This window comes from Ischnura elegans, chromosome 10 (genome assembly GCF_921293095.1).
Source record: "Ischnura elegans chromosome 10, ioIscEleg1.1, whole genome shotgun sequence".
Classification (NCBI taxonomy): domain Eukaryota; kingdom Metazoa; phylum Arthropoda; class Insecta; order Odonata; family Coenagrionidae; genus Ischnura; species Ischnura elegans.
Genome location: NC_060255.1, coordinates 57,950,086 through 57,973,822, shown reverse-complemented (window position 1 = coordinate 57,973,822; position 23,737 = coordinate 57,950,086). Strand labels below are relative to the sequence as shown.

Sequence of the window (23,737 nt, the reverse complement as noted above, 5' to 3'; positions counted from 1 at the left end):
GTTTGCACGAATGCTTCACAACTACTGCTTGACGTCAGGAACTACTCTGTCAGGCACCACGGCACGTAGTCACATCTTGCACAAGTTGCCCTGGTTACAACTGCTGCGGGACATGTATCCGTGATCATGGAGTGCGGTCGCGCACTATGAGGTTTGGAAAAGAGGAACACGGTGCTCCCGTGAATGCAGCTAGCGCATGATCGCTTCCGCTTTACAAAGGGGATTCTAACGGAAATAATATGCCTGGTGTATCCTAGCATTAATGCTGCAATTCCGATGATTTTGCGTCCAATTTTTTTTATAAAGGGTGTCCCTTGCTGCAATATCCTACCCTTAAGAGACAACTAGCCTAGGACAGGGTCTCTCTCAACCGTGAAAACCTTAAAACCGTGAATAAGCCAAGAATTCTGCCTACCGTGAATAAACCTGGAAATAGCAGTGAAATTCCTTGTTGTAAAACCTTAACACGTTGCGTACGGATGGCGAGAATTCTTGTCATTTTTTTTTTCCGAACGTTCCGGACGGATGACGAAGATTCTTGTCATTTAGGCGCGCCAACCTAAACAATTTTAAAGCGTACGATACGTATTCGTTAGTAAGTTTTCAGTTGTTGTTCATTATTCATAATGAATTGATGCATCATAACGTTTGATTGGATAAAGTTATATTATAAACATTAGCTTTTTAACCATGTTTAAACCAAAGGCATTATGCCCTAATAGACACATATTTCCCAGAATCGGCATTCCTAGGAATTTAAATACCCCGGTACGCAACATGTTAAAAACCTCTCAAACTTGATTGTAGATCTATGATTGACGGATCAAAAGAAAAATCAATATGTCGATCATATTTTAAGATCACTCACAGACACAGTCCACGCATTTATCTGCACACGTATATGTATTCGAAGCGCCAATATTGGTCTGGGTGCCATGACGACACAGACCTTAAGGTTGTGATTGGAAGACCGTTAACCAAAGTGATAATTAACCCTGGCGAGAAATCAGACACCTCTTCACTTCCCTGTCACCCTCCATTTTCCCACTCGCAACCTTTAGCCGGCCCTAACTTTTGTTAACGATAGGCGACGTCATAAGAGCACTTTCATTGCTGCGTTTGCATTCCCGGTGTTTATCAAATTTCCTATATTTTTTGTTAACGTGCAGCCAGTGATTGTTATGTGATCAATATTTCTTCCAAAAATGCCTTATCAACAGACAATGTTTTGACAACAGACAAAAGCAGGACAATGTTTTGGTTTTCTGAATGCCTCCAGGGATCTTGTTCAAATCTCTTATCATGGTAAAATATTGGATGATTCAAGTGTATTTCATCCATTTATCATAATACGATTTGTTGCTTCTGTAATTGAAGACTTGTAATTGAAAAACTGATTTACGCTATGATAGTTTTTGTCTAGCTGAAAAAATTTCAGTTTCATCTTGAGCACTGTCCCCAGAGGTGCATTTTTTATGCTTGTAGGCGGATTCACGGTCAAACAGCTTTGTGAAAAGGGCTCTTGTTTCAAGAATGTACATTGCAATGTGACTACGTAGGTTTCCACGGTGTCGAGATTCCAATGTCTTCATTCTTCCGATGCTACTGCGACGGTTGTTGGTTTAAAACTACAGTTTTGCTGGCACTGCTGCCAGCGTCTTCAGGTCGAAGATGCCGGTCAACGTTTATAGCAACAAGTTATGATGTCTTAAACCAACAACTGACACGGTAGCATCGGAAGAATGGAGATATTGGAAAGAAAATCGCAGTAGAGAATACTTTTCTAATGAGCCTGAAAGTAGCTTCTCATGAAGTGAGCTTTGGTTTTATTTTTATGCCGACTGTTATGTTATGACACATATTACATTAGTGTTTGAAGCAAGCAATATTTATTATCTTCAGTTACATGAATGGTGTTACCTGTCCTTAACCCTCCAAGTGTGTATCCCACAGTTTTTACAGGTTGGGCAGCCATCCATTATCTTTTCATTTCCTCATAGCCTAGGCTTCTCATGATCTCTGCATCCGTAGTGTTCCTGGTCTCATTTATTTTGCCATATGCCTTGCTTTAATGTTGACCCAGAGCCTTTTTCTCTGCAATAAATGGCTGTTACATTTTCTTTTTCAAGGAAGGTTTGCACCTATAAGCTAAACTCTGCCAAAATTGAATAATTTTGTTTTTGTGTGGATAATCACTGGAGGGTTAAGATCAGCCCCCTTTCAATAGCCAACTCCGTCCGACATTGGAATCAGCGTCTCAAGAAAGAGGCCACCAGAGAGGTGTTTCCCATGTGCTGTGCAATTGGACGCAGTGCCCTTCCCCCCTCTGTTGCGCATATGCTGGAGCGCAGCACTCTTCATCTCCGTTGTCCCTTGCAGTGGGCGTGCACCGTATCCATGAGATAATCCAGCAGCACATGCAGAATGAGCAGCCTCCTCAGCAACCGCAGCCGCAGCAGCAACAACAACAACAACAGCAGGTGGTTGTGGCTGCAGCGATGCCTCCTCAGCAGCAGGCGCCATCATCGCAGCCAAATCCCCCTCCGCCACGGCGGAACACCAAGTTTCACAAGTTTGTTCCGCGGGGGGCAAATGGGGTGCAGCAGCCTCCGCAAGGGAACCGGCCCCCACCCCTCATGAGCATTCAGACTTCGATGCCGTCCGTGGTACTCTTCTCTCCTCTCCTCTTCTCTCTCTCTCGTATCTAATCATCTCTCGTATACACACCCATCATGCCTTTCTCTCTTTCGCTCTACTTGTAGTCGCTGCTTCAGCAATCATGTGGCCGCGTTTGTTGTAATCAATATCCCTCTTGTGTGTGTCTGTGTGTGCATATTTTTCTGGATAGGTGAAATGGACCAGCATGGCTCATTTTACAAAAGATCTGCGGCTTTCCTGGCCAATTGGTAGTTGGAAGAGTATAGTATGTAGTTCATAGATAAAATGTTAAGGTTCAGAATCCCATATGCTCCCTCGTATTCAAGGTGTGGCCTGATAAGTTAAAAATATCACCTCTCTCTCAATATTACATGCAAGAACCGCCCCACAGCAATGGAATCTGAGACCTTAAGTGTCAAATATAATTAATTAATTGAGACGAAATGAAAATTAATAATATGATGAATTAAAAATGACCATTTGCATTCATCGTCAATAAAGTGGCTGTGTTATGAATCCCCGTACATAATGCCCCTATCATTGCCCCTCTTTCCATTGCTGTCAATTCTTATTGCTTAATTAGAGTTCAGAAATGCCAGCATTGTTAACTATCTAAAAATGGAATCATTTGATGGAAGTTACAAATTAACAAGATTGTTTTTGTTACAGAAAATTTTGCTCCATCGTTAACAGTCCTTGAAAGAGATGTTGCACTTATAAAAGCTCAAATGATGCCTGGTTATCTATACAGAAAATGATTATGTTATCAAATGTCATGCAGTCATATGATTAAAGGATGGACAAGCATCATAAGTGGATGAAAAGTTAACTTCTTCATAAAAATTATTAGTAAAAACAAATGATCAAATTATTACATCAATTATATATTTCCTCTGCAGATTTTTTTGCAATTGAAACTCCTTGAAGGTATGCAACTAACTAATTTGCCATTATTTTCTTAAATAAAATTTAGTTGTCCATATTGTTTTATAGGCATGTTTCTTGGTCATAGTGACAATTTAATTTGTTGCTTGCAGTCAATTTGAGCGATGCAGCCTTATTGCAAAACGGAGAAATTTTGGACAAAGACTCACTACACTTAAAAAAACAATCCAAGTGTGATGTTAAATATGGTGGAAGAGTTTTATTGCTTTGAAGATTTGGAAAACAAGCCAGAGTTACCAAATTAATATGTACTTGAAATTATTCTCATATCTTTTTTTAAATAACTCATGAAAATTACCTTCAGTGCGTTGTTCATAACATTACTCTTGAGGAATTTCTCTATTTAAAATGTTTTTTCGTGGGGAATTTTATTTTATTCCCCTGGCATTTAGTTTGATATAAATTAGGTTTCGGCATCTTATTTAATGTCGCACTATAATTTTCACCCTGTACACACGGTTCTACAGCAGATGGACCTTACTTTTCTCCTGTATTTATGCAAAAAACATCTAATTTATGTCTAATTGCTAATTCATGGCATTATTTTGAAGTCATTATTTTTGATGATTAATAAATAGATACCTTCACGGGTATTATGTTACAAATTGACGACCAAATATTCCATAGAGTTTGTTTCACCTATCCAGTTAAAAATTTATATTTATTTCTAATAATCCATATCATTCTTAACATTGTCTTAACTGTCTGTAGTGTGTTTGTTTTGATTTCTTGGCACAATTCATAGTCCCACCCTCATTAAGAAGGTGACATAGATTTGAACTTATACAGTAGCTGATGCATCTGAGTTCATCTTCAATCATGTCGTTCCCTTAGCGGTCATCTTATGGCACAGTACTTAAGTCTCTTTGAGATATTTTCAATTGCATGGAATTTTTAAGAGAAGCAATTCAGAAGAATCCATTCTTTCAGAACTCGGCTGGTGGTGGTGTAGAGGAAATTTTATGCTCCATCCTAAAAGTCTGTCGACTTCTTGAATTACCACTGGGGTCTCAATGTCAATTCATTCTTACTTCAGCTTTCAAAGATAAGGACAAACTTGATGAATGTGAGAAATAAGGTATGACGGTGTAGCATGTTTAGTTTGTAAGTCATTGGGAGAGGCTAATTAATGATGTTTATTTTGAGTTTATTGATGAATTTTGTTTCTTTGGTAAAGCTTATTGTTTTAATATGAGTCTAGTCTGAATTAATGATTTTGATTCAAGTGATTTAATTTGATATTGAAGTTTTCTGAAGTTTAATTTGCAGGGATTGAGTCCGTGGCATTTGCTTGTGTCTTAATTTTCCTCATACTCTTCCATGAGAATTTGGTGGCAAGGGATAATCTCCCTTGAGGTGCATACTAGATAGTAAAGGTGGGTCAAATCCACTTTTTCCTCAAAATCAAATCCAGCCAAGATTTGAATCAATTCTGGAATACCTTTACGTAGTATTACTCATTAAACAATAAGTTTTCTTAGTTTATGAAAGTCTTCAAATTGTTCATCATTCAAAGTGAAAGTTAACATTAATTCTACTGCTATTTCTTAAGTATCAACAGCTATAGAAAAACTTTCAAAGAATTATGTACCTCACAATTTCTTAGTAGAAATGATTAATCATGACATTTAGTGAAGAAGGCAGCAATAATAGTCAAAAGAAAGCTTAAAAGGGCAGGTGAACATTGGCATACCGAGTGTGCCAGTGTTAATTTCATGACTTATTTCTTCAAATCTACTTATATGTATGACTTTAAGCTGTGCTCAATGACATAGTGTCTTGGAAGTGGATTTATAATTTAGTATTCAATTTAAGTTCAATGATACACAGAAAAAATTACGTTTAAATGAATTAAAATTTCATCTATAGCTAACCGAAAGTTGGTACAGTAGGGCTATTCTTTTAAACAGGGCCATATGTTGGCCGGCTGCAAGTTTCGTACGGCCTACCTGAAATTACAGCCTATACCGATTCCATTCTCGAGGGGCCATATCGTATGGCCTGGTCATAAGTCTTAACGCCCTTTCTGTAGGCGAGTATGAGAATTATAATTGGTACTATAAGTTGAGTTCATTTTTTTTAAACACTAGTCATTTTTTGAGGAGGAAGTTTGTTCCAAAGTAGATAAAAGATTAATTCTGTGTTCCTTAACCGAAATGGATTCTTATTAAAGGATAAATTTGAATTTTCTATAAACACTGATCTGGCGGCAGATGCTGGAGAGCTTTAAAAAAGTGAAGAACGCAAATCACAGACGAGAAGAAGCAGAAGAAATTTGTACAAGATTTGTACCGTACAGTGTTATAATATTCGTGAATTGTACATGTAATGGATAGAGTTAGAACATGACATCCTATTGTAGTTCTAACCCCCTTCCCCTCCTTCCAACGGTGTAACTATCGTCTCACGGCTGCAATCATTTGCCCCCAAAAGCCTTAGAAATCCAGCTATTGCACGAAATCTAAAGATGAAATTGAAACTTTAAGTTTCATTAATTTTATTATCAGAATTATGTTAAGGTAGCTGTATAAAATTATAACATCAATATGAGACTGTAATTCTTTCCTTGATTTGTGGGAAGTATTTGTCCTTTACTACTTATGTACTGAAGATTGTCTTACAGCCAAAAAAATGTCATGTCCTATGTTTCTTTGATATCCTCCCTCTTGAACCGTGATACAATGAGAATCTATAGATATTTCATTTCATAGTGGATATTTCATGTTACCTACAGCTTTTCGAAACAAATAAGTAAGAAATCTGCAAACATAGCACAGAAAGCAAATAAAAGCCTGTTCCTCCATTCACTTCAACAGAGCATCCATTTAAAAAGTATTTCTAACTTTTTAAATACGAGCAAACTTTTAGTTCACCCACTATATCTACTTAAAAAGTAAGTAACAAATTCTTTTGACGTGCGGAAATATTTAATGAAAATATCATCATCGTATGCGAACGGATTACCTACATGTATCCTGTATCATCCGTATGAAATTGACGTCTTCCTTTCATATATCTAGCCAATGCCGTTGAATCCGTATGTGCTCCCCCGCAATAATCATATATTTCTTGAAACAATCCCTATAAAATCGATGAAACTTCGTAAATTTCTTTTATAACTCCTTAGGCGAGCAATATTATTTCGTATGGCCCGTGTTATGACCGCCTCTTAGGCAGGCCATAGCTACCGCCCGACTTATGGCCTTTCGCTCAGAGTAGAATCGCTCGAAGCCATGCGTATGTCTCGAGGCCGTAGTTATGGTCGATTTCGACTTATGGCCCGGCCATACGATTAGTGGAATAACCCTGCAGGCATACACAGAACAAAAAAAAATTTACAAGCAAATAAAAAATAAATTATCACAATCATTCTATAGCTAGAAAAAGTCAAATGAAAAATATTCAAATATCCTCTCACAAGCTGTATACTTTATGGACCATCAAGACTGAGGTTTTGTCTTCTTTTTTTGCTGTGTTTTTTAGTCTTAGGCAAATGAAAGATGATTTTTTTCTGATAATAATTTATTTTCATTTTGAGTCAAATACCTGAGAATAAAAATATTCAAGCTTCCTCACACATCACAATTGTTTTTATTTTAAACCTATGTATGGGAGAGTCAATTCAATTCTAGTAAAGAGTCTTTCAGGCTTAATCTTGTGAAGTTCTAACATATTAATAATTTTAAAGTTATTGGTAATTTTCCCATTAATAAATTAATCTCACAATCTGTATCTTACATTTGATATTAACTTCATGTTTGATGAAAAGATGCATTAAGAAAATACTAATACATACGTTTGTAGTATTGAAACCAATTGTGAGATTAAACTATTATTGCCAGTTACTTTTAATTTATTAAAATATAATTGTATGAAGACTTTGAAGGAATGCTTGTGGGTTTTAGTCATGTATAAATGGTTGAGAGTAAAAATGTTTCCTCTGGTGCACACAGTTGTTAGTATTGCTGCCCTAAAATGCTAACTGTGGATTTGATCAAATCTTGTCAAAAATATAAAATCCTTTGGTCCAGTAATATGGTTGGATTTGGAGGAGTGGATTTGGAGAACCCATCTTGACTTCTAGTTTTACTCCTTTATTACTTTGGACTGGACAATATTTACCTCTACCCAAAGTGTGAGGAAAAATCCCCTGAATATATTTCCTTTCATTCCCTTGTGTTAGTCATTCATGATCTATATCTCGGTTCAGGGTATCAACTAAGTAGACTGTTACTGTTGGGGTTTCTAATGTGGAGCAAAATTTGCTCCTGAAGGTATACTTTAATGGAAATTGTTTGAATTCGCAAGTCATAGCCTATGGGTGTCATTTCAGCTGCAAACTCAGGAGAGTTCACCATCATCAGATTCATGGACAAAACTATCCCGTGTTCAGATCATCAGTATCTGACTCAGGAAGATGTAAATTAGGTGGAAATATGCAGGACCAACAGTTTCTTGGTTGGCCATATATTAATTTCAGTCTCATTATAGTCTGGCAACGAACATCAGTGCAGACACACTTTAATATGCCTTTTTCTTTCTCTTGCGGAGCATAAATTTCACTCTGCTTTTGTTGGACAATGGTGTCAAATTACCACATCAGCAGCTTCAAGAATATTTTGTTATCAAATGTAATTCTTTTGTTTGTCACCTCTTGTGTTACTAATTTCATGAATCGATTAAATTGATGAATTATTATTTTCAGGACAACATAATGAACATACCCCTAACTGAAGGCCACAATTATTTTAATGGATTGGTATGGCTTAATTTTGTTTTCTTATTTTCATTTAATTAGAATTATTTAATTTTAATTTTTGCCTTTGAGACTGCAGAGTAGGAATAAAGATTAATTTCAAATCTACGCGAAGGGTGAAATTTTCTACGAAAAAATCAAAATTAATTTCAAAATTAATTTCAAAATTTGGGGTCATGTCAATATGTACCCCTCTCTTATCTCTCTGCTTCTTAAATTGTCTATATTCCTTTCCTGCAATAAATTATCATGTGAAGTTATTTTTTTGCATTTTATAATTAGCAAAGATTTAATATTTCATTGTCTGTATATTTATTGCATATTTCTTTTAAGTTTCATCGTGAATTTCGATTTTTATAATGAAAGCTGCCTCATAATGGTGAATAATCGTGTTGTCTGGTCTGGTCACCATAGGAGAAGGTGTTTGTGGGATTGGATCATGCTGCACCGACATTTGACCTCAGGAATAAGGTTATTGGCTCTGGAGGCACCAACTTGCTCTACATTCGAAATGAAACAGGTGCTGTGGTCACTCTTCGTGGGAAAGGCTCAGGGTACATAGAGCCCTCGTCTGGTGTTGAATCTCCTGAGCCTATGTACCTATGCATTGAGTAAGGACTGGTCATTTAATTTAAGATTAATTTTAGTTGGTGTGGACAATAATCGTCCATTAATATGTTCATTAGTTGTATTTGAGTAAAACTCAACCCAAGAAATCAAAACTTATCTCTTTGGACAGGGTTCCCACTCAACCATGAAAACCGTGAATAAGCCGCGAATTTCGTCTACCGTGAAAAATCCTGGAAATAGCCATGAATTTTGTCATAAAACCTTAGAAATCTCTCAAACTTGATTGTAGAACTACGATAGACGGATTAAAAGAAAAAAAGGATATTTCGATCATGTTTCAAGGTCGAGTCACATGCAGATACTGTCCACGCATTTACGTGCACACGTGTGCTCGAAAGCGCAATTATTAATTGGTCCATGTGCCATGACAGCACATTGACCTTAAGGCTGTGATTGGAAGACGTTAACCCTGGCAAAAAATCAGGCACTTCTTCACTTCCCTGCCACCCTGCTCTCTCCATTTTCCCATTTACACCCTTTAGCCGGACATGAATTTTGCTAATGGTATGTGGCGTCATGAGAGATAGCACTGTCATTGCTGCGTTTGCATTCAAGGCATCTGTTGCATTTGTTACATTTGTAGTTAACGTGCGGCCGATGATTGTTACGTGATCAATATTTCTGCCTAAAATGCCTTATCTACAAACCGTGAATTTTATGACATTTAGACTGTGAAAACCTGGAAAATACTGTGAATTTGTAATATAGTTAGAGTGGGAACCCTGTTGGAAGAAATTAAGTAAAATATGTCTGGAATAAAGGTTGTATAATAACTGTCTTTTCTTTGTGCAATCTCAGACAGAAAAATTGTTACACTTGGGAGCCAAAATTTTGCGAAGTCTAGAATTGGCAATGCTGCCAAATCATGCCCCTTCTGTGGAGAATGACAAACAAGCTGACAATGAACAACTATCCTCTTTGCATCCCGTCAACTTGGGATTTTGCCTTAGAAAGAACTTTTATTAAGAAGTGCCCCTTATGCAGAATAGAAATGCAACCGATGCCAAAAAGAATTTTAGAAGTAAAGAAACCTATGTTTTTCCATTTCTTGATCTGTTGCCTGCTTCTTGAGCTATTTGTGGTGAAAAATTTGATAGCCTTAGGTCTTTCACAGATAAGTTGATGACATAGCTGACTCTTGCTGAGGAGCTAACTCCACTCCACTTCTCTTCAGCCTTGTTCATTTGTCCTACATGGTGCTTTGTTATGAGCATTTTAGTAAGCAATACTTTCCTTCAAGGATTAGGTCTCTCTGAACAAATTAAAGACCCAAAACTGCAATGACGTCACCTGCTTATGAAACGTGGATGGAAAATTTTGCATCTTAGCCTCTTAAATTTATGTGAAAATGGCGCAACGATTGACTTTTTTTGTTGTCATTTACCTTTCTGTGACACCTACCCATTTATTTTCACTAATTGTGATTTGAGGTAATTGATCTCATTGGCTCACCAACTAGTCAGAAGCCAGTTCATGCGTTGAAAGTGAGGTGACCGGGCTCCCACTCAACTGTGAAAACCTTAAAACCGTGAATAAGCCGTGAATTTTGTCTGTCGTGAAAAAACCTGGAATTAGCCGTGAATTTCATTATAAAACCTTAAATATCTCTCAAAATTGATTTTAGAACTAGGATCGAAAGAGCAAAAGAAAAATTGATACATATGTCGATCATGTTTCAAAGTCAGTCATGCACAGATAGACAGTCATGGTCAGTACAGTGAGTCCTCGTTTAACGTCACTTACCGTTCCTGAAAAATGTGACGATAAACGAAATGACGTTAATCGAAGCATAATATCCCATAAGAAATAATGTAAAAAGTGAATATCGGCTCGTAGACCTCACAATTCCTACACGAAAAAAATGTTAGCATATCATATCTGGGGCATTTTTTACGATGGGAATGCCAAACTATCGCATAAATACGAGTTCCTGTCTTCATCAACGACAATAGCAGCAGTGACGTAAATCCTTCTCCATTTTTGTATCTTCCAGCATTTGCATTTCGACTTCGCTATGGCGGTCACCCGGGCGAGCGTCGCCTGGGCATCATCATCGCTGAAACATCGTCGCAGTTATAGGAACCAAAATAATTGTGAACTCGGCGAAAAAAGTGATGACAAAAACTCCGAGTTCTGCACGGAAAAATGCCTTGAAATCACATTTTAGGTTCCTGAAAACCATTATGTCAAGTAAAACCTTGCGCACCTACGCAAGAATTCATTTTGCAGAAATTTTTGCTAAAACCGTAATCGCAATTATCAATAAACAACACCGTTTTACACTTTGTATAGACAAGACCGTGGTATAGACTGACTACCTATATTACCGCCCACAAAACGAACAACCTGCAACGCCCACCACTTCGCCTTTTTTTTCCGCGCGAAATTTAAAAGACTTGACGTTATCGCGAAGCGTAAGTGCGATAAACGAATGACGTTCTCAAAATTTTTGTGACGTTATTGCGAAATGACGTTAAACGGGGTGACGTAGAACGAGGACTCACTGTATAGTCGGCGATGGCATTAAAGAGTATATTCTCATCGTAGTGACTACCCTTGACAACTTCAGACATGATTTCCACGTTTTGAACTGATAAAAAAATCCCTATTTCGCTTCATTTATCGCATGCATTGCGTAAAATGAGGCGACGTGTTGCGGGTTGCCTACCCCTCGAAACTGCTTTCGGGGGTACGATAAAGGGTCATTTTCTCGATAGTTTAAAGGAATAGAGCTGACATATTTGGTCTAAAATATCAAGGAAAGACCAATGTTATACCCCACTGGAAAAAATGAGTGCTTGCTAAAACCAAATTAAAATTATTTACATTTTTTACGTTTTTCGTTAAAAATTTCGAAATTTCAAGACAAAGTGGCGAACAGAAGATATTAACCGATTTTGAAAAAAAATCATATCTGTAATACCCACTTGGGTACGCAACTTTTGCCAGGTATTACGATTCGCTCCTAAAAAAAAGTGGCAAAACGAGGCACCCTATTGCACACACTCATTTATCTGCACACGTATATTCTAAGCAAAATTATTGGTCCGTGTGCCATGATGACACGTTGACCTTAAGCCTGTACCAAAGCCGGAAGACTGGTAACCAAAGTGTTCATTAGCACTTGCAAAAATTCAGACACTTCTAAATTTCCCTGGCACCCTGGTCCCTCCATTTCCCCACTCACAACCTTTAGCCGGAGCTGAATTTTGCAAATGATATGTGACGTCAGGAGAGATAGCACTTTCATTGCTGCATTTGCATTCACGGCGTCTGTCATGTTTATTAAATTTTTAGTTGACGTATGGCTGGTGATTGTTACGTGATCAATGTTTCTGTCTAAAATGGTTTATCTAAAAACCGTGAATCTGACAGCATCTAGACCTGGAAAAAACCGTGAATTTTGTATTTCAGTTTGAGTGGGAACCATGGGTGAGGAGTATGTGAAGGAGTAAACTAACTGTACAGCTTGAGGGAGGCGTGGTAAGGATCTGCAGAAAATAAAGGTTGTGACCGGTTGAGGTTTTGCTTGTGGCTTGTTGTTGACCATCGTTGCCTCATGTATCACTCCTGAAGTCGCATTCACAACGACTTTATGTAACTGCGGAGTTGAACAGTAGATATTAGGAACTGTTTCACAGCAACTTGTGTAAAAGGCTAAACTCAGCTTGGGGTGATCAGTTGTGGAGAAAGATGATATACCTCTTGAAAGAAGCAAGAAATAAGGAAAATAATAGTACCTATCTACATCCATATGAGCTATTGAAGTGGTGTGAGCTTTGATTGGTAGAATGTCACTTGTGAGTGTAGGTAATGTAAAGTAAATTATGCCAAGTTAACTTGTTTTGAATGGGGCTTGACTCAAATTACTGTATTCTCTTGTGACTCAAACATACGAAACTGTGCTTTTCCAACCAGACCCCCTTGAATATACAATTTAAATATGAAGTGAGTTTGCATACTTCTAAGCACCTGGCATGTCTCTAGCTGTGCTTGCTCTGTGCCAAGAACCCTAATCCTTATTTTATGGCTCTCAACTGATGGCATTCTTCTTTTTTTTCAGGCACCCCAAGTTTGAGGGGCTGCAGAGTGCCAAGCAGTTGGCTCAGAACCTGGTGGAGACACTGCAGCAGGAGTTTGCGCAATGGCAACAGCAACAGCAGCAGCAAATGAACACGCTTGCCATGCAGAACTCAGTGCTCCACCCAAGTAAGTGCTCGATACGCAGACAGCTGCTTTGAACATTCCTAGTATATTTTCTTCTAATTGTATTTAATTAACTGATGTTCAAAACATTTAGGCTTACCATATGGTATTCTTTTGAAGTTGCATTTGAAAGTAAAAACTTTTGCATGCACACCCTTGGCAATGCTGGAGTTAGCATTGGAAATATTTAAAAGTGATTGGAATATAATTTTGTTTCAACTGTAAACTGATCTTAAGTTTATAATAACATAAGAATACTCATAAAAAGAAGATGTCAGAATGTCACCATACCACTGTTTTCAGACATTATTGTTAATTTATTTAATAGAGGTCATTGGGAAGTACCGTATAATTGCGTGTAAGAGCCACACACATGTAAGACACGCACCCCTATTTTGAGCATCGAAGCTAAAGAAAAAAAGTTTTGTGGCATTTTTTTAAATCCTATTGCGAGGCTATGCAGAAATAGAACTATTGGAAATAATGAAATTAGGAAAAGTGAATCTTGTCAGACTCATACTCAGGAACGACAACTTCATTCAAAATATTATGGATGGTAAAATTATAGGAAAAATACAAAAATTACGACAGAGAACTTCGTCATTTAAGTGTTGGTGATGGGATACACCTCTTGCAATGAAATGAAGCTTAAGGCTGGAAATATAGTTTGTTTGAAGTCTTGAGTGTGGGGGCAAGGACAACTCATAGAAGAGAACTGATTTTGGAAGATATTTTGGATGGCTCTCGAGCATTTTTGTTTGCTTTGCAGCACAGTTCCAAGCAATGGGCATGGGCCAGCCTGGCGTAGTCACTGTCCACCACCAGCCTCTTCAGCAGCAAGGTAATGTCTTTCTCAATCACTCCTCGAACATTGCAAAAGCTAAGTACCATTTCCTGTAACTCTCAATAGCTATTTAATCCTTATAGTGCCAGTGGGCCGATCCATCGGCCCAGGGGGTATGTGCAAGGAGTGCCAAGGGCTGATCTATCGGCTGGGTTGTTTTATGCTCACCCCTTTTATTTGTTTGTGTTTCATGTAGCTTTGGTAACTATTTTTAGTATCTGCAATGCTTTAGCATACCCATAAGTTTTGTGGTCATCTAACATGGTCATCTAAAACTAGTTAAATATTACCATGTATCTGTAGCAGTACAATGTATAAGTTTTTAAATTTTAGCCCTGAAAACTTGTATTTATGCTTGAATTGTATATTTTGACGTTGGTGGGTGGCCTGTTTTAAGGAAAGAAGGTGGCTAAATGAGGCACCCTATTACATCCTGGATAATTTGAAGTCAATCTGGGATGCCATGTTTTGATCGACCATTTGATTGGAATTTTATGTAGTAAGTCCTCTGATTACGAACTTCCAGTGATACAAACATTTGAAAAATTCAAGCGTGCCTGAAATTTAAAATTTGGCACCTTTGGAGTTGGGCGATGCGATGCGGTGTGGCATAGGGGAATTCACACTTTGGGCACAGGCTGAACTAAGTATCAGGTAAAATTAAACCATTGTGAAGTCAGAAACTGTTCATTGTTTCCCGTTCCTATTCTTCCCTCCCGCGGACAGTAAAATGTTTTGAATCTAGGCACATCCCATGCAGAGCTTGATCAGTTTGTCACCATTGCGAGTTTAAGCAAAATCATGATGGGGTGTGACATTTTGCAGAAAAACCACACTTTTCTATGCCTTGCCTAGTTTTTCCAACTTATGGACTAAATCAATGTATGAACTTGGAACGCATCTCGTTTATATGTCGAGGACTTACTGTACAATGTTGCCATATCATGTTGCTATTGTTGAGAACATTGTTTTTCTTTTTGTGCAGAGCTGCTGCAGTCCAATATCCAAGGCATGGTGGCAACGTCAGTGGCACTTCCAGTCGTCTCCAACATGCCCACACTCCTGGCAGGACAACTGCAACATGGTAACCCTCTCTCATTCTTATCCTCCCAAAATTTGTATTTCTTTCATTTGCTCTGCAAAATAGCAACTCGAATCAAATCGCCTGGATTCAAGGAGGGATATTTTTTGGTCGAATGAGATTTTCTGAAAATCTTAGATCTCGAGCAAAATCCAAGCTTGAGCAAGATTCAATGCAATTTTCAAAATGATTGCTGACGAAGTAAACCTTTATGCAACAGAGCAAGTAATTTAGGAGCCAAATGTCTCAGCATCACTACATTTACATGAATGGAAGCCCGCAATTGTTGATGAAATAAAGCATTTACTTGGTGTCATTACTTACATGGGTTTGGTGAAGATGCTTCTTACAAAAGACTACTAGTCAAGGTGCACTTGTAGCTGTGACCAATAGCGGGGCCAAAAAAGTGACTCATTCTGTGGCCATAATGACCGCAGAAGGTAAAAGTAGATGTTTCCGTCATTATGACCGAAGCAGCAGCAAAAGTGTTAATTCCTATTTTGATGGTATTTAGAGCGTATGCCTTTAATTTTCAGTACGTAATATGATAAAGTATAATTTTTTCTCTCGCATTCAGCATCGCAGCAGTTGGCAGGTCTGCAGCAGCACCAGGTGTCTCAGCAGCAGCAGTCGATGCACGCGGTGCACCAGCAGATGGCACTGCCTCCACACATCCAGACGGGCCCCCCTCCCCTCCTCTCCCACCACCAGCAGCCCACGCCTCCACCCCCTCCTCCTTCACAACAACAGCAAGGCCATACAATGGCCATGCACCCACACCACCAACAGCAGTTGCAGGTAATCCTTGTTTGCTCATCGCTATTTGTGATTCACTCGTGGGTACAATGGGTTTGGGGTTGTTTGATGGGAAGGTCAGGTAAGTTGGAATGATGTACAGTTAAGCTCCCTGAATCTGGAATTCCCTAATTTGGGAACACCCAAAATCCGGCAATATTTCTGAATGTGCTTTAGGGGAGACATAAATTTTGCCGATTAATTGCATTTTTTTACACCTGCTGAAACTTGCTTCCTGCTCACAACAAAAATACTCACTGTTGTATCTAGTGGCGTAGTGAGGGGGGGTTTTAGGGGATAATCCCCCCTGCCCCCAGAGCTCAGAGAAATTTTTAAGTTTAATCCATTTTCCTTAATTGGATTAATATTACTTACAGAATAGTGTAAATTAGAGATGCCCGAATAGTATTCGCGAATACTAGAAAGTATTGGATTTTCGAGATCTCAAATAATTATGCTCAGAGTGCGATCTCGAATGCCTCAAATACTTTGAATTTCGCACCATACATTGTCGCATGCACGTCGTTGGTAGTTAAATCGGAAAAATGCAGAGGACTCTAGTCATTTAGTGCATGCAGTGCCGTTTTAGGTAACGTTGCTAATGGCTTCCGGGTGCAGCTGCGTGTTGCGCTTTGTTGTGCAAGCTTTCGTGACCGTTACAGGACGCATCATCAGGCGATGAATGAAAATACGGAATTGGTGGTCAATTAATATACTTGTCCCACCTCCCCCATCCACCGGAGTAGTGGGGGAGGAGGGCAGAGCTGACGTCAGCAGAACTCTCACCCCTGTCCTTGAGCGGCGAGCGGACTCTTCTTATCTAGCGAATAACCTTGTTGGTAACATATTCGCCATTTTCTCTTCCGGAAAATCGTTTTCCACATCTGACTGAGTTTAACGCCGTCCTCTCTGTTGAAATTTTGGGGGCATTTTTCAATCTCAATAGCCTCCCGAATCAGTCGTCGATGATAGAATTTTTCTTGGGCTAACACCTGCGTCTCGTCGATTAAAATTCGATGCCCATCTTCCGAGTAAGCATGCTCCGCTATCGCCGACTTCTCCGTGTCACGATGTAATATCGCTCGTTTGTGTTCTTTGAGACGAGAAGTCACCCTGTCTGCCCAACGTAAGATTTCCTGCATGAGCACGGGATTCTATAAACGCCTTCCACGTTGAGGGGATGTAGTCGGTCCTTGGCAGATGGAAACAAGTCGCTCATCTTCTTTAATGCTCTGTGGCACGTCACGATGCCTGCTTTTCTCAGCACACGGGAAATTCTCTCAGACGTTCCTGCGATGTATGGGATGGTGGCATAGGCCACTGGCTTGTTTTTCTCCCTTCTCTCCGCGCAGTCTTGTGGTAGGCGTTTATTCGGAATTCTTGCCTGGCGATGGATGAAGGCTTCCGAATATCCATTCTGTCTGAAGGTTTCTTTCACGCGATCCTCTTCTTTCTTCAGAAGCACCCGGAAGCCGTTAGCAACGATGCCTCTCGCTGCAAAAACCTACGTTCAAACCGTATTAGGTAAGTTGACGAACTACATCAAATTCCTGGATAAGAGTGGTGAAAAGACATCGTTCGACGTGGGGTACCAAAAATGATCGGGGTAAAAAATCCGGAAATCCCAGGTTTCCCCAATGAAACTCTTCAAAAAAATTTAAAATGTTAGGGAAAAATATCGACTTTTAGGATACCTTCTGTTATGCATTGAGCTACTGCTCCCGAACCGTTCCACTCATCAGAAAGATCATCATGAATTCAAAGACTGCAAGGATGAGGGCTTCCCCTGACGTCAGTTTTGTTTCTTTATGCTGAACAATGGCTCCGCAGTGACGCGTCAAAGTTGATAAAGGATCGAAATTTTCATTAAAATAATAGTAAAAAACGGCATACTCTTATTTCTGAGAGAAAAGTAACAGGTGAGCCTTCATTCAAGCGTGAGGGACTTCAGTGACTTATTAGGCAACCGGAACACACCATCAAGGTGTACAGCTTATTGGACATTAGTCGCTATTATTTATATCATTTTCTAAGCTTATTTTTAATGTTTTTATAATTAATTGTCTAAACAGAGTCTAATCCTGTCATGTTCAGCCTGCAATCCACGGTAATCGTATGGATGAAACTTATACATGATTGAAATGTAGATTGAAATTTTCAATTAAAATGAATGGCATGTAAACAAACTCATTTCTAAAATTCAAATGATTCTATTGTCAGCCCATCATTAATCATTCCTGATGCAGAAAGGAGGGAATCATTTCATTCGCGTGATTGCATGTCCAGGGGCTGAAAATTTTTCTTGTTTGCATATTTGTGTGTGTGTTGGTGTGTTTTCAACAAGGCCACTTTTGTTTGTTGTGCAGATGCATGCACAGCAGGCAGGTGGTGGTGTGGCGCAGCAGGGCGTTGCGTTTCCGTCGCAGCTGCATCAGGCCATCCTATCACCACTGCAGGCTGCGATGGCACCCCAAGCGCAAGGACACCATGCACCACCCCCTCCCCCACAGCAGCTAGCCTCTATCACGCAAATGGCACAGCAGGTGAGTCCCCCTGCGTATAATTCGCAGGTCTGTTTCATTCATGTGTTTACGCACAGTCCTAGGCAGATTGGAATGGAATGCCATTAAATCTTTTTGTGGTGGAAAGAATGTGAGGATTAACATTTGAAAATTGAGCTTTTTTGAAATATTGGTATAGAGTAAAGAATGATTTTCTGGATTCTTGATAACTTTGTGTACATTAAAGAAGACGTGAAGAGCCTGAGACAGTGTAAAATAATGCTAATAATGCTAAACTCCTCTTTCATATCTATGGATGATTGATTGATTGGTGGTTGGATATTGTTGAAAATTTTCATTAGTACTGTAATTGAAGTCATATAATGTTTTTCACTCGAAAATGGTGCTGTGATGGTCTCAATTAGCTACTGTGGGATCTATTATTAGCTGAAATATATCAGTATTGTGTTTACCACATTCTGTCCACTCTAATTTTACAATCTAACCTCAATTGATGTAACCTGTGATGGCATAAGTTTTTTGTATAATGTGCATGGATGTTTTTTGATTTGAATTGTGCATTTGGAGCCTAATTTTTTTCTCGTCCGTTGAAAAGGAAGAGTAGAGTGTTTCCTTTGATAAATTTCCCCCTGGTTGTCGCATAAGTTTGGATTGCAGGGCATGTTACTAACCTGGATGCTGTGTTGTGTGTTTGGCTGCAGACAGTGCAAGGGACGTTGCTTGTGTCGCCGGGGCAAATGGTGTTCACCCAGGCACCCGTCAGTTCCCCCCAGCACCACCACCACCCGCAGGGACCAGGGATGCAGCACCCCCCATCGCAGCAGCAGGCCCCCCCTCCCGGTGGAGGAGGACCTCAGACCCCCCCACCCCCACCACCCTCGAACCAGCAGCCGCCACCACCAGCCGGTCACCTCCAGCACATGCCCACCTTCCAGGTAACCAATCGCCTCTCTCGTCTCGTCTTGACTGGAGCATATTGTATGACCCGGCAAAAGTTGTCTATGTGTGTCCATGTTACACGCATGGAGCAGATGGAGGGGATGGAGATGAACTTAAGGCAGCCACCATTCTGTCCAACTGTGGCAGGGGAGTGTGCTGTTTTGGTAGATTTTGTTTTTGAGTGTGTTGGGTGTCGTAAGGGATGCATGGCTCACAGCTCCCATGAGCACGTTTTTCCACAGTTATATCTAATACCTGTGTTACTGTAATGGACAATGTAGATGAAAGATAAAGAATGGCAAATGCAGTGACTCTAGCATTTTGAAAGGAAATTAGCTGAGCAATTATTCATTCATAGTACAAATCATGAAAAGGTATGTGCATACTTTTGTTTTGAGTAATTTTTTTATTTTTTTGGTGGCTTATTTAAGGCTGTGTAGATGTGATGTTATCTTGCATTTTTTATTTCTTTACAATATCTTCTTAACACTCAATTATTACAATATCTTCTTAACAATCAATAACTAATAAAAAACTGAAATGTCATCGCTCCATGGGAAATGTTTTTGTACTCTTTATGATTTTGTTGCTCATGTGTGTGTATCAATTCTGTAATTCCTGCAAAATTATTTTGTATTGGTTTGCACTTGGTGATTTATTAATGAACTAGCAGGTCACCGGGCATTGCATGGGAAGGATGACACGCACAGAAGTGGGAAACTTGGAACTTTGATTTCATGATCATATATGACCTGACCTACCTGGCAGGTTGTCCAACCGTAGGAGTTGTGTGACGTGACGTAACAAATGGTAATGAGATAAAGACGCAAAAGATGCATCTGACAAAACTGAAAGTAGCACTATGGGGTTCACACTATGAGATGCACCTACTTATTAACTTTGGCCGTGCTCTGTGCTGCCATTTGGAAGTGCATGGCTAGAGGTCCGTGAAAGTGGTTTTATTTTTTGCTTAAATTCGTTTTAAAACAATGGTAATTTCGGTGTTTTAGAAAATCTTGGCGATGTTATTATAATGCTACAATTTTCCCACGTTTATAGGCGTTTTATTATTTTATGGTACATGTTTCATGAATACTTATACTTTTATTAAGCATTTTACATAACAACACGATTTCGATTGTACAAAATTTCTGATAAAACTACATGAAAGAAATGGAACGAATTTTAGCAAAAAATAAACCACTTTCACGGACCTCTACCAATTGACATTGGAATCGTAATGACATAGAGCAAATGAACTTCGGCAGCGTTATAAAATGAAGGTTTAGGCTTTAATAGATTATGGCTCATTAGATTTGATTTTTTCGCTAATCCACCTAAAATCGCAAAAAACGCAAAATTTTGTTTTTAGTTACCAATTTCGCATTATTTCGCTATATCGGGTCTTGAAAAAGTCACGGACTTCTATGCATTTCGGACAGACTAACATACATCCTCTTGGGTTGTAATCATATCTCACCTACCTGCCTTATCTCTCACTTGCTGGGGAACGCCTTGCATTGCAGCAAATGTACATCCCGCAGCAACAGCAGCAACAAGGGCAGCAGCAGCAGCAGCAACAAATGTCTCAGCAGCAGCCAGGGATGAATGCCACGATGGCATTGCCACCAATGGCGATGACAATGCACCCACCTCCCATGCACCACCCACAGCCAGTGCCAATGCCAGGGGGCCTCTCGGGCCAGATGAACAATGCAGTGACGCAGCACAGCTTCATGAGCATCCCGTCCAACCAGCACACGGCACTCCAGCAGCAGCCACAGCAGCAGCAGATAAACAACTCGGTGCCCATGGGTGCGTCGTACCCACCCTCGTATCAGGTAAGCCACTAATCAAGTGACTGCAGAGCCACGGAATGGAGGAAATGATGGGTTCCCACCACGTCATATTGATATAATAATAGCAGATTTGCTCATTATCCCATTGAAAGTTTTCGGATCAAAGTGCCTAGATCACCAAATTTGCCATCTTTTTTATGAATCTGTTCTCTCTTCGAAGAGCCATGATTGGTCCAAATTGTGGTATATTCTTCTGGATGGTTCTGCCTGGCAGTGACTTTCTTCTCTGTTAAAATTGTTAGTCCCGATGATATCTATTGATTCCTTAATTATCCTCCTGGGTTTGGTGGCCAGGCTTCCCTACCTAAGGATCCGGGTTCGAATCCAACATTGGTAGAGATTTTTCAGAGACCAAATCCCTGCTTGGGTGCTTTGTGGTCAGCACTTAAGTACAGCACTCTGTCTATTGGATAGGACATTGTGGTCCTCTTGGTGCCTTTGGTTGAGACAAGGGCTAATGCTGACGGCAGGTTTCTCTCCACCTTTCCTTTCCTACCCTTCCTCATTGAACGAAAAACCTCAGCTATCAGTACCTTCATTTGAGCATTCAGATGGTGCTCCAAGATATGGGATTATGGGATAATATGGGATTGTCTAGCAGCTCGGAATTTCAAAATTCTATTTGAGATTTCCAGGTTTCCCAGTTGTAATATTTATATTCCGTGAGGAAATATGGATATTTTCACATCAATCATAAGAGAATTTTGTATGGGGATAGTTTGAATAAGAATTATTTTTTTATTTATCGTGTTTGGGAGAAATTAAACAAAGCAGCATTGTAATAAACCTGCTGTCCTGGAGACGACACTGTTGTCACAAAATGTCAACCCACGCGATGTATTCCTGGAAGATGGATGCTAATACACCCATAACTTTGCCATTCTGTCATGAACTGAAGTGGATGACTGTGATCTAGTAGAAGCTTCTTGATTTGCATAAAGTCAGCTGCTATCACGGTGAATTTTTGACATGGCTTTCTACGTTGGAGCCTTTAAAATTTTCTTATTTTCAGTGTGTACTTTAAGCCTATTATAGCCTCAGTGGACTTCTAATTTGGAATTATGGTGAAGTGAGACTCCAAGCTCTAATTTGTAACCATTATTTTTGGCTGTTTTCAACAGTGGTGAACCACCCTATTGATTATCGATTGGAGGGGAATGTTTCATATCTAACTAAATGATTATAGCGGTGTCTTTTGGAATGTTTCTTTAAGCTTGCTTCTTCTAAGTATTGTATTGTATTGTATGGGCTAGCATGCTGCTGAGGTGCTGTGGTTTTGATGTAATGCACTCTGGCTGTGTGCATGGGTTTTGGTACAAGGAGAATCATCTGGTGTTAGCATAAAAATTGGCCATTATCTGCCGTAGAAATTTTGATTGCAATTTCTGAAAAGTAACTGGTTTTCACAAATTGAAAGAAAGCCCATCATTGGCATTGTGCTTCTGAGGATGACTTTCTTCGATTAGCATTGTTGTCATTGCTATGAATTGGTGCCCCTGTTAGATATAATAGTGACTACGATAATTTCAGGTAAGAGATGAGGTGTTTTTTTATCATCTTTGGTTTAATGTGTTGGATAGGCTGAATCACACCATAAGCAATTGGTGCATAGTGCATACTATCTTTGTACTGCTCCACAAATATCTAATTGGATTGTATGACTAGTTTGACCGATTTGAATGCCTTGCTGAAGATGTCTAAGGTTGATAAAACTAGTTGTATTATGCTAAAATATGCGAACGGAATGGTTGAAATGTCTAATTATGAATGAGGAATATCATGGTCTAGTTGGTGAGCATTTGGCTACTGACCAGAAGTTCAAATTGAGAGTATATCCTTTGAACACATCAAATACCAGATCTATGTTGTGAGAAAGCAACTGGTCCCTGTCAGTCTGTGCAAATCACACGAATATGGCTTAGTCTGTGTTGAGTTCTACCCACTTATTATGTAATTCTATGCCTTATTTGGTAACTAAACTCATTTTTAAGATAGCAACATTTGCGTATTTATTGTTGCCAGTAATTAAAAGCTGCCGGTGTCGTTAGGACAAATGTTGTGAAGCTCGAGTACAAATTGTCTAAGTATCGCAGCACTCATTACCTACTTACTCTGAGTCAAATGTAATTGGAATGAAAATAAGGCATTTTTAAAAGTTTCATTAGCCACTGTGTGCAAAAAAATTTACATTTATATTTTTAGTAAATTTTAAATTTGTAGTGCAATTATGTGAAACTAACTATACATAATCATTGGCTCTGTCACATACACTGAAATGATTGGTGTTTTTACTCTTTACACCAATGCCTTGCTTTTTTAAATGATTCTGATCCAGCATATGATGGTATCAGCTTTGCAATCACTCCTCTGTTATGGATTAATATCTTAAAGAGAGCGTCTATTGTATTATGTACAAGCAAACCTTGTTTGGGTTGGCAGGAATGAGTAAGGGAGTCATTGTACTCGAAGGAAATGTTTGGTTGTTTTATAATCTCCAGAGAT

General features: G+C 39.2%; 1 protein-coding gene across 8 annotated transcripts in view; it reads left to right on the top strand.

Annotated features, from left to right (window-relative positions):
- The window catches only part of LOC124166354 (KH homology domain-containing protein 4-like), a 72,223-nt gene that overhangs the window by 13,552 nt on the left and 34,934 nt on the right, over window positions 1-23,737 (top strand). For 4 of the 8 annotated variants that reach the window (XM_046543824.1, XM_046543826.1, XM_046543828.1 and 1 more), the window contains 10 exons: window positions 2,380-2,666; window positions 8,309-8,362; window positions 8,774-8,970; window positions 13,053-13,198; window positions 13,965-14,036; window positions 15,025-15,123; window positions 15,698-15,918; window positions 18,282-18,458; window positions 19,139-19,372; window positions 20,903-21,217. In XM_046543824.1, coding sequence (XP_046399780.1) covers window positions 2,380-2,666; window positions 8,309-8,362; window positions 8,774-8,970; window positions 13,053-13,198; window positions 13,965-14,036; window positions 15,025-15,123; window positions 15,698-15,918; window positions 18,282-18,458; window positions 19,139-19,372; window positions 20,903-21,217 — 1,802 coding nt within the window. Of the gene's footprint in view, window positions 1-2,379; window positions 2,667-4,541; window positions 4,682-8,308; window positions 8,363-8,773; window positions 8,971-13,052; window positions 13,199-13,964; window positions 14,037-15,024; window positions 15,124-15,697; window positions 15,919-18,281; window positions 18,459-19,138; window positions 19,373-20,902; window positions 21,218-23,737 lie in introns of those variants that run through there. The other 4 variants (XM_046543830.1, XM_046543825.1, XM_046543829.1 and 1 more) reach the window with 4 other exon arrangements.